Raw genomic sequence first — 11,698 nt, 5'->3', positions numbered from 1 at the left:
CTGTGCCGCCCTCGTAACATGAATTTTTAAAAACAAAACTTTAGTGCAGATTTTAAGAGATGAATACAGCCAATTGCAACAGACAACCCAAAATGACTATTCCATGACATCACTGGAAATTAGTTTGGTTCAGACTAGACACAGGTTTCATTCTGGTAGATTAATTTGAATTAGACGAGTATATTAGCCTAAAGGTAAATATGCCTCATCATTTGATTCCTAATAACCTTCATTATTCTCTTGTTACTTAGTTATGGACACACAATTTAATTTGACTTTTTATTCTCCAAACAATGGGCTTTTGTCAATACTTCATGGACTGCAGAGAACTGCAAGGTTCAAGAATTAAAGACATCTCCAAATAAAAACCAGCAACACACAGCTTGCAATTTAGAGTTGCAGCTGTGTATTTTGTTGGGCTCTCCTGGAACTAACCCAGTCAACATGCTATCCTGGTTATTGCAAACAGAAAATGTAATCAAAAATCCATGCAGCTACAGAAATAAGTCATGACAAAAGTGAATCTGAGTTAGCTAATAAAAATGCACTGTTTGGAGCAAAGCCCCCAATTCCTCTTTTCAGCATAGTTAAAATACAAAGGCTTCATAAATGTTTGCAAGTGACACTGAAAATTTCCAGTGTGTTGAACTGTGTAATGAATATAGAAGCGATTTTTTTTGCAGAATGCTCAGTGACAAAATCTAATCCAGCATACATCTGACAAAAACACACTAACACAATAAAAGATTTGCATTTATGTATCTGGAATATCCCAAAGTGATATTTAATGTTTTTATATGGTGACTTACACAGCAACTCTTTTACAAAGAGCAGGAAATAAAGACCGTATCATCATTTCGAGTGAAGTACTGTTGAATTTATTTACATCAGCAAGACATTACAGGAAACGTACAAAATGCAACTCAGTTTTTAAAAAAAAAATTACAAAATTTGTAGGTAGTCAGGCATTATCACAACATGCCCTATTTATAGTTTACTGACAGGCAACACTGAAGTCACAGACTCCACAGAGTGAGAAGTGAGAAGCTCACAGTAGTACGCATTCTGCTGAAATGATCTACTTTGTGTAGGTTCCGCCATCGATTTCAATAAGCAACACGAATGCTTAGTGATTATGTCTGTGATGGGCATCATCTTTGCACATGTGTGAATATTACAGACCATTAGATATCCGAACGGAGCACCCAATGTCTTGATTACTTGTGTACATTTTTGACAGCAGGAACTACATGCAGTGAGATGGATACTTCAACAGTTAAACACTGGAACAGACTGGATGTTTGTACGGTAATGATTCATTATGGATACCATTAACCAGCCCATGCAATTACAGGATATCATAAAGGGCATCCAAACAGATTTCAGTAATGCCACTTTCCAAAGCGCACTGATCAGACCGAGTCGCACTTTTGGAGTAGTTTGTTTTGCCATGTCCTTGATCTGTCAGATCTGAACGTCCAAGCTTTCAGTTCTCTCTTGTTGAAAGTGGCTTCACTTGTCCAAAAGCCCCATTTCCTTAATCTTGAAGTAGAAAAACTTCTCCAGCATGTTGGCACATTTGCAGTACTCGCTCTCCGGAGGGTTATACTCACGGCAATTTGTGATGATACGTTGGACATCAGCAATAAATAATTTCTTGGAAACATAATAACGATTCTTTAGCCTGTCACTCATACTCTTCAAATCTGAGGTAAAAACAAGCAGCAAATTAGCCACCATCTCTCAGATAGAAATTACAAAAGAAACTCATCCTATGAAAATAAACTATAGAGAATAAGAAAATCTAAAACTGGTAAATACTTAGCAAGATTGCAGCTTGCACAAGTTGGCTTTTTCTACAGTGAAAACTTTCTATAAAATACATAAATTAAAATCTGCTGAATTCAAAGATCAAAAGGAGAGTGGCCGAATTTAAACTCTTAGGTGCAGTCAGTCTAATTGCCTCATTTTGTTTAAAGTATATTTATTAGTGTCACAAGTAGGCTTCCATTAATTAACACTGCAGTGAAGTTACTGTGAAAATCCCCTAGTCGCCATGCTAAATTCTCCGTTCGGCACCTGTTTGGGCACACAGGGAGAATTTAGCATGGCCAATGCAGCTAATCCCTTTATTCTAACTTATTAGTGTGACACTGACAAAGACCTTGAAATAAGTCAACTCCATCCATCGAACAGGAAATAGTGTATCATATAGGAAGTGAAAGGAGGCAAGTAGAAGAAAATTTACCCCACCTTCCTTAACTGACAAAGACTTTACAAAGTTTATTTATTAGTGTCACAAGTAGGCTTACATTATCATTGCAATGAAGTTACTGTGAAAATCCCTTAGTCACCACACTCTGGCGCCTGTTTGGGTACACCGAGGGAGAATTTAGCATGGCCAATGCACCTAACCAGCACGTCTTTCAGACTGTGGGAGGAAATCGGAGCACCCGGAGGAAACCCATGCAGACAGAGGGAGAACGTGCAGACTCTGCACAGAGTGACCCAAGCCAGAATTGAACCCGGGTCCCTGGTGCTGTGAGGCAGCAGTGTTAACCACTGTGCCACCCATTTTGATTAAGTGCTATAACTTAGGAAGGAAACCATTGTTCTGGTAGTGTAGTTATAGACCTTACAGCTGACCTGAAGACACAATGTAAGCGAAGTCTAAATATCATCCTCTTTATAAAAACAAAGCCAATGAATGTGGTTTATCAAGAGATAAGCAGCCCAGCAGAATATATATTGGCTCAAATTCAAATGAATTATTGCTGATTGGAAAAAAATTGTAAAATAAGCTAGCTTGCAATATGGCCATTGCTTTTGAAACTTTCTTCAGTAGACTCATTTTAATAAGTTTAAAAAAAGACAGTGTGGTCCAGCTGATTAATGTTGGGTCAAATAGAACCCGCTACAAGTCATCACAATCATAATTACAGAGACAAACTGGATTAATGTTCAAACATTGCCTAAAAGTAATCTGATCAAATGCAAATATCTAATTAAAATGAAATTGCACTGTACGTGGAGTCAATTATTTAAACACTTTATATATCCCCCTTACAACAGAAAGGTGAAAGAGTTAAAATTGAAAAACATGTGCAATTGCTGAAACATACCAATTGGAAACCGAATAATTTCATAGTAATCCGGAGCCTCCGATTTCTTCACTGGTTCCATGAAAGGCCAAGCACTAGGATGGCTCTGTTAAAGAAAAAGTGGTTTGAGAGAGATTGGGAATGCCGGAAAATGGAATTTTAGTTATTTATTTTGGAGGGAAGTCTGTAAAATAAATAGGACTGAAACATGGGAGCAGTGAAATGTGGATCTGGTTCTGCAATTCCCTACACCAGCTTAACGTTATCATCATAGGGAGGAGTATAGAAGACTCTGGTTGTTTGCTCACTCATAGTAAAGAAAATCAAAGTTACGCTGGGTCTCACTGAAGTACAGCCCGGCTTGCAACCACTTTCACAGACTAGATGCAAATCCGGATTGGTGGAAACCCGGAATGCTGCTCATTATCTCAGCTAGAATGTGCATTGTGCAAAAATCCAAACAAGAGGGGAGAAGGGACTTTAAAATCGGGACGTCAAAGTAGATTTTTAAAAAAGTATTCTTGCACTGATTATTACACTTGAGAAGGTGGTGTGGAGTCACATCCTTGAACCTCTGCAGTCTACGTGATGTAGGTACACCTACAGTGCTGTTAGGAAGGAAGCTTCAGGATTCTGACCCAGCAACAGTTAAGGAACAGTGATATATTTTCAAGTCAGGGTGGTGTGTGCCTTGGAGGAGAACTTTTAAGTGGTGGTTTTCCCAGGCATCTGTTGCCCTTGTCCTTCAAGGTAGTAGAGGTCACAGATTTGGAAGGTGCTGCAGAAGGAGCCTTGAAAGAGTAGAGTAGCTGCAGTGCATCTTGTAGAGCACTGCTGCCACTGTGTGCTGGTGGTGAAGGGAATGAGTTTTTAAAGTGGTGAATGTGGTACCAATCAAGTGGGTTGCTTTGTCCTGGATGGCGTTGAGCCTTGAGTATTATTGGAGCTGCATTCATCCAGCAAGTGGACAGCATTCCATCACACTCCTGACTCGAACCTTGTAGCTGACGGATAGCCTTTGGGGAGTCAGTGGGTGACTAGGAGTTGGTTTAGTTCAGTTGGCTGGACAACTGGTTGGTGATGGACAGTGACGCCGACAGCACGGATTCAATTGCCATACCAGCTGAAGTTATTCATGAAGGCGCACCTTCTCAGCCTTGTGCCCTCATCTGAGGTGTGGTGATCCTTTAGGTTAAATCATCACCAGTCAGTTCTCCCCCCTGAAAGGGAAGAGCAGACTATGCTCATCTGGGACTATGGCAACTTTACCTTTAATCCGGTTCAGTTTCTCTCCTCCCTCCCACTGTTTGCAGGTTGTTGATAGGGGTGAGGATTCAGGGATAATAATGCCACTGATGTCATGCATTCCCTCTTGTAGGAGATGGTTGTTGCCTGGCACTTACGGGACATGAATGTTACTTGCTGCTTAATTTAAAAAAGACCGATTTGTAATTGATGGTGGCTATGACTACAGTGACATCAGTGTCACAAGTAGGCTTGCATTAACACTGTACTGAAGTTACTATGGAAATCCCCTAGTCGCCACACTCCGGTGCCTGTTTGGGTACACCAAAGGAGAATTTAGCATGGCCAATGCACCCTAACCAGCACGTCTTTCGAACTGTGGGAGGAAACCCATGCAGGTATGGGGAGAATGTCCAGACTCCGCACAGTCACCTCAAGCCAGAATTGAACCCGGGTCGCTGGCGCCGTGAGGCAGCAGTGCTAGCCACCGTGCCGCCCCACATTAACAAGGATTATTACAAATCATCCTTTAATTACATCCCACGCACTCTCTTCTCACAACCTTTATTTGGGCCAGTAGATTTTTCAGAGAGTTGTGCAGTTGATCCGGATCCTTCAGCTCTTTCCTGGAATACAAAGTAGAAATTGATTATGCTCCTGATTAACATGCATTGGATTGCAGACTAATGCGATTTTACAGGTTACAGTTGGAAAAATATTCAATTGGGTGTCTGGCAGGATCACAATTCAGGCATGAGAAGCTATTAGTCTGGAGTGTAACTGTACCAAGAATGAAAAATGAGCTGTGTTTCAATATTAAACATTCTTAGCATACATTTTTTTTTAAACTTCAAGTTGCAGGATGATTCACCAAGGGAGAAATCAATATCTCACAAAGTTAATGCAGATTCGCTGGAACATCACAGCAGTAAGACATGGATCATCTAATTAGGGTGGTAAATGCATACAAAAATAAAACTTTGTTTCACAGAGGAAGCAAAGAAATAGCAATAAATTGTATGGTTCTTGCACTCAAATATCAATCAGGATTGTGTTTAGGGATGTAACCATTAAATGTTTATGTACAAAAATTTTTTGAAACTGTTTAAAAGAGGAAACGTTTAGTAATTCGCTTACAACGTTAGACGTAACTTCCAGAGTGGCAATCGCCATCGGATTGTCACTCTCGACAAAATTTACCTTCATTCTGATTCCCATAATTGGCCAACCTTGCACACTCCGGCTGGGAGACAGGAGCTGTGCAGTGCCTCCAGCAGCATTGGTGCAGTAACTGGGGCCTACAGTGCAACGGGGTAAGTCACTCCCCACTTTGTACGGCAGTGGGTGAGGGAGCTCCTGGAGCAGGTGGGGTGGAGGGGGGGGGGGGGGGGCGGGGAGGGTGCGGTTGGGTCAGACCAAAGAGGGGGAGCCAGAGTGTGTGTGGGGGTTGGACAGAAGGGTCAGATCTGACTGGACAGGGCGTTGGATCTGGAGAGGGGGTTCGGACTGGGAGAAGAGTTGGACCAGAGCCCAGGGGGAGGTTGGTCTGAAGCGCGCAGGGGCGGGGGTTCTCCTGCAAGGCTTGGCCTGCTTTAGAAGGGACTTTTTCCCAGTTTGAATCCTTTCAGAGTAACTATCAAGGTAAAACTGGCAGAACCACCCAAAGTTACCGATTTAAATCGCTTCTGTCGCACGGTTCCCAGCCCAGCGCAATTGCCCAGAGGAATTTAGTGCTTCTGGACAATTGCCAGGTAACCCTTCATGTAGGAATCTCCTGGAGGAATTCCCCAGCGCGTAATTCACCCAAAATGCAACACTGGTGAACCCGGAAGTTATGGGCCAATGTTTTTTGTTTAAGTATTAATCCCTTCTGACATCACTGGAAATTAAACTTGAGATGACTGATACTGACCAATGAACCTGGACAGGTGTCAGATCTCTCAGTGAGAGAGCATCTTGGGGATAGCGATCATAACTCTATCTCCTTTATGCTTGCATTGGAAAAAGAGAGGATCAGGCAAGCTAGGAAAGTGTTTATATGGAGTAAGGGGAAATATGAAGACATTAGACAGCAAATTAGAGGAGTAAATTGGAAGGAGGTATTCTCGGGGAAATCTACTGAAGAGAGGTGGCAGTTTTTCAAGGAATGTCTGTCTAAAGTTCTACAGAGTAAGAAGTTTAACAACACCAGGTTAAAGTCCAACAGGTTTATTTGGTAGCAAAAGCCACACAAGCTTTCGGAGCTCCAAGCTTTTACCCCAGTCCAACGCCGGCATCTCCACATCAGAGTTCTACAGGACAATGTTCCGAGCAGACAGGGAGGTGTTGGTCGGTTAAAGGAACCGTGGTGCACGAAAGCTGTGCGGGACCTAGTCGAGAAGAAAAGGAAAGCGTACAAAAGGCTCAGAGAGCTTGGCGAAGATAGGGATTTAGAAGAGTATATGGCTTGTAGGAAGGGACTAAAGAAGGAAATTAAGAGAGCCAGAAGAGGTCAAGAGAAGGCCCTGGCAGGTAGGATTAAGGAGAACCCTAAGGTGTTCTATAAATATGTGAAGAGTAAAAGGATGGGACGTGAAGGAATAGGGCCTATAAAAGGTGAAGGCGGGAAAGTCTGTACGGAACCAGTAGAAATGACAGAGGTGCTCAATGAGTATTTTGCCTTGGTTTTCAGAGGAGAAGGACCTGGGTGGATGTACTGCGAGCGTGCGGTGGACTGAAAGGATTGAGTATGTGGACTTTAACAAAGAGGTTGTGCTGGAATCTTTGAATGGCATCAAGATAGATAAGTCACCGTGTCCGGATGGGATGTACCCCAGGTTACTGTGGGAGGCGAGGGAGGAGATTGCAGAGCCTCTGGCGATGATCTTTGCGTCGTCGACGGAGACGGGAGAGGTGCCGGAGGATTGGAGGATTGCGGATGTGGTTCCTATTTTCAAGAAGGGGAATAGGGATAGCCCAGGTAATTACCGACCAGTGAGTCTAACCTCAGTGGTTGGTAAACTGGAGAAGATCCTAAGGGACAGGATATATGAGCATTTAGAGAGGTTTAGTACGCTCAAGAATATTCAGCATGGCTTTGTCAAGGGCAGATCGTGCTCGTGCCTTACGAGCCTGGTGGAGTTCTTCGAAAATGTGACTAAACACATTGACGAAGGGAAGGTGGTAGATGTGGTTTATATGGATTTTAGCAAGGCGTTCGATAAGGTCCCCCATGCAAGGCTTCTAGAAAAAGTGAGAGGGCATGGGATCCAAGGGGCTGCTGCCCAGTGGATCCAGAACTGGCTTGATCAAAGGAGGCAGAGAGTGTGTATAGATGGGTCTTTTTCTAAATGGAGGTCGGTCACCAGTGGTGTGCCCCAGGGATCTGTTCTGGGACCCTTGCTGTTTGTCGTTTTCATAAATGACCTGGATGAGGAAGCGGAGGGATGGGTTGGTAAGTTTGCCGACAACACGAAGGTTGGTGGGGTTGTGGATAGTCTGGAGGGATGTCAGAGGTTACAGAGGGACATAGATAGGATGCAAGACTGGCCGGAGAAGTGGCAGATGGACTTCAACCCAGATAAATGCGTCGTGGTCCATTTTGGTAGGACAAATGGGATGAAGGAGTACAATATAAAGGGAAAGACTCTTAGTACGGTAGAGGATCAGAAGGACCTTGGGGTCCAGGTCCATAGGACTCTGAAATCGGCCCCGCAGGTGGAGGAGGTGGTTAAGAAGGCGTATGGTGTGCTGGCCTTTATCAATCGAGGGATTGAGTTTAGGAGTCCGGGGATAATGATGCAGCTATACAAGACCCTCGATTCCCAGCTTGGGTCACTGTCTGTGTGGAGTTTGCACTTTCTCCCAATGTCTGCATGCGTTTCCTCCGGGTGCTCCAGTTTCCTCCCACAGTCTGAAAGACGTGCTGGCTAGGTGCATTGGCCGTGCTAAATTCTCCCTCAGTGTACCCGAACAGGCACCCGAGTGTGGCGACTAGGGGATTTTGACAGTAACTTCATTGCAGTGTTAATGTAAGCCTACTTGGCATTAATAAATAAATAAACTTAAAAACTTTAACTACAAGCTGAACTAGTCTAATCCTATAAACATAATGGCTACAGGAGCAGGGTACAACTATGCAGCAGCAACTCATTTTGGCGGAGCCTACAGCGCTTTTCCAGCACCTACGAGGTTCAAGTGATGTAAACCTCACTACTCATCCTGGGTGTAGCCACGACACCAAAACACAGCTCTACAGGACAGATTGATGCTTTCGCCACCTCACTTAATACCACGTACTGTGGCTATAGTTCATACAGTCAACAGGAAATAATGCACCATCTCCCTCCTGTGAATACCATCAAGCAGAATAGGCAGCGCAACAATATTGCGTCACGTCACGCGGTATGCTGACTTGGGACATTTATCTCCATTCTTTTCTTGCCGCTGAATCAATATCCTGGAATTCCCTACCAAACACCATTGAGAGCACAACGGCAGCATTAGGACTGCAGCATTTCAGGGAGCAGGCACCTACCATCACTTTCGCAGGACTAGGGTCGGACAATAAATGCATCTTTTTCAGAACTGTCCACATCTGGAGAACAGATGTCTTTTTTAAAACAAATTTTAGAATACTTTGCGTTCGATCTTTTATCCTAATTTCATCATCATCCAGTCTCAGTTTATATTCACATAAAAAGCCTTTGACAAGGCGTTCTTACCCTCTCTCTTTTCCGCTAGGTTTCCATCCAGTTTCCTCTGTTGGGGAGAAAATGTGGATTTTACAATTTGGTTTAAAAGGAAACAACAAACACTATTCTCAGCATCAGTGCACAGTAAACAACGCACTGTCACAGACATCGAATTACCCAAAATCTTACTTCGGAGTATTCTTTTTTTCTACATATTCTATCGCGGGATGTGGGCAACACTGCCAAGGCCAGCTTTGTAGTCCATCCCAAGTTACCCACGAGTAGGTGGTTGTGAGCCGCATTCTTGAACTGCTGCGGTCCATGTGGTACAGGTACACCCATAGTGCTGTTAGGAAGGGAGTTCCAAGATTTTGATCCCATGACAGTGAAGGAATGGTTATATAGTTCCAAGTCAGATGGTATGCGGCTTGGAAGGGAACATGCAGATGATGGTGTTCCCATGTGTCCACTGCCCTTGTCCTTCTAGATGGTAGAAGTCATGGGGGTTTGCTGTCAAAGGAGCCCCAGTGAGTTGCTGCAGTGCATTTTGTAGACGGTACACACTGCAGCCACTGTGCGCTGGTCAGTGGTGGGGAATTGAATGTTTAAGGTGGTGGATGGGTGCCAATCAAGTGGGCTGCGTTGTCCTGGATGGTGTTGAGCTTCTTGACTATAATAGAACCGCACTTATCCAAGAATATTCCATCACATGCCTCAAGGTGCATAGGCTTTGGGAGTCAGGTGATTTACTCACTTCAATTTCCCAGCCTCTGACCCGCTTTTGTAGCCACAGTATTTATATGGCTGGCCCAGTCCAGTTTCTAGTTGATGGTAATTCCCACGATGTTGATAGTGAGAGTTCCAGTCGTGGTAATGTCATAGGGAGATGGTTACATTACACTGCAATGAAATTACTGTGAAATTCCCCTAGGCGCCACACTCCGGCGCCTGTTCGGTAAATGCACCTAACTAGCACATTTTTCAGACTGTGGGAGCAAACCAGAGCACCTGGAGGAAACCCACGCAGACAAGGGGAGAACGTACAAACTCCACACAGACAGTGACTCAAACCAGGAGTCAAACCCAGGTCCTGGCGCTGTGAGGCAGCAGTGCTAACTACTGTGCCACCATGCAGCCCATCTCCCTTCGGGTTCAGCTCTCCTGTCCATGTTTGTACCAAGCTTGTAATGAAAACAGGAGCAGAGTGGCCCTGGCAGAACCCAAAGCGAGTATTAGTAAGCAGGTTATTGCTCTGTATGTGCTGCTTGATACCATTTTCAATGACATCTTCCATCACCTTGCTGATCGATAGAGAGGCAGTTGATGGGGCAGTAATTGGTTGGATTGAACTTCATAGAATCCCTGCAGTGCAGAAGGCCATTCGGCCCATCGAGTCTGCACTGACAACAATCCCACCAAGGTCCTATCCGTGTAGCCCCACGTATCTACCTTGCTAAGCCCCCTGACACTAAGAGTCAATTTAGCATGGCCAATCCACCTAACTTACAGATCTTTGGACTGTGGGAGGAAACCAGAGCACCCGGAGGAAATCCACGCAGACACAGGGAGAATGTGCAAACTCCACACAGACCGTGACCCGAGGCTGGAATTGAATCCGGGTCCCTGGCGCTGTGAGGCAGCAGTGCTAACCACTATGCCAACATGCCATCCTTTTTATGGACAAGATAGATCATTTTCCACATTGTTGGGTAGATGCAGTGTTGAAGCTGCACTGGAACAGCTTGGCTAGGAGAACAGCTTGCTCACTACCATTGCCAGGATGTTGATAGGACCCCTAGCTTTTTCAGTATCCAGTGCCTTCAGCCATTTCTTGATATCATATGAATTGGATGAAGACTGACATCTGCGTTGCTGGGGACTTCAGAAGGTCTACTGGATCACCGGCTCGGCATTTCTGACTGAAGATTGTTGCAAAAGCTTCAGCCTTGTCTTTTGCACCGATGTGCTGGGCTCCCCCATCATTGAGGATAAAGATACTTACGGAGCCTCCTCATCCTATATACTATTTAATTGTCCACCACCATTCAAGACTGCAGGTGGCAGGACTGCCAAGCTTTGATCTGAGCTGTTGGCTGGGGCATCACTTAGCTCTGTCTATCATACGCTGCTTCTGCTCTTTGGCCTGCAAGTAGTCCTTAGACATTAAAGATAAACATCTTAAGATTTGAGAATGCAGAGTCAACAGAAAAAAGACAAAAAAAAAATCATCATCTTGGTTTGTTGCATTGCAAATTATAATACTTAAAAATCCAGCAACATTACAATAAACTTCAGTTCATAAGACAACTGGGGGCAATGTTATATGGAATATGTACTGATCAGATGGTGCACTAACTCCACTGTCGGCCAGTGAGATCAAAATGTAAAAGCTAGCTGATCTCCACAATGTCCATGGGCAGAAAAGTTGGAAGGAGTAGGGAGCTAGATGCTGTGGGACAGTCATACCTCAAAAAGAATGTTATTTCATGTCATAATGCTCCTTCTGATGACTAACTTTGAAACAAACTGGGATAATTCACCGAAGTGGTAAAAAACATTATTCATTCAGTGCAGTGTAATGGCCAGTTCAAACAACATCCATTAGAATGTCTCAAACCACACCCATCCTGGTAAACCCCACATTAGTATGATAAACATGGTAATTCATTTTGGTAGGAC

At 44.0% G+C, this 11,698-nt stretch overlaps 1 protein-coding gene across 1 annotated transcript in view; it reads right to left on the bottom strand.

Annotated features, from left to right (window-relative positions):
- Window positions 1–750: 750 nt before the first annotated feature.
- The window catches only part of kat2a (K(lysine) acetyltransferase 2A), a 52,400-nt gene continuing 41,452 nt past the window's right edge, over window positions 751–11,698 (bottom strand). The window contains exons 15-18 of the mRNA XM_078224043.1: window positions 9,050–9,086; window positions 4,909–4,972; window positions 3,123–3,207; window positions 751–1,706 (exon numbers count right to left, since the gene is read on the bottom strand). Of these exons, the coding sequence (XP_078080169.1) occupies window positions 1,513–1,706; window positions 3,123–3,207; window positions 4,909–4,972; window positions 9,050–9,086 (380 nt within the window). The 3' untranslated portion in view covers window positions 751–1,512. The remainder of the gene's footprint in view (window positions 1,707–3,122; window positions 3,208–4,908; window positions 4,973–9,049; window positions 9,087–11,698) is intronic.

This window comes from Mustelus asterias, chromosome 11 (assembly GCF_964213995.1).
Source record: "Mustelus asterias chromosome 11, sMusAst1.hap1.1, whole genome shotgun sequence".
Classification (NCBI taxonomy): Eukaryota; Metazoa; Chordata; class Chondrichthyes; order Carcharhiniformes; family Triakidae; genus Mustelus; species Mustelus asterias.
The sequence above is the reverse complement of the archived record's forward strand: the minus strand, read 5'-3'. Positions and strand labels throughout refer to the sequence as shown.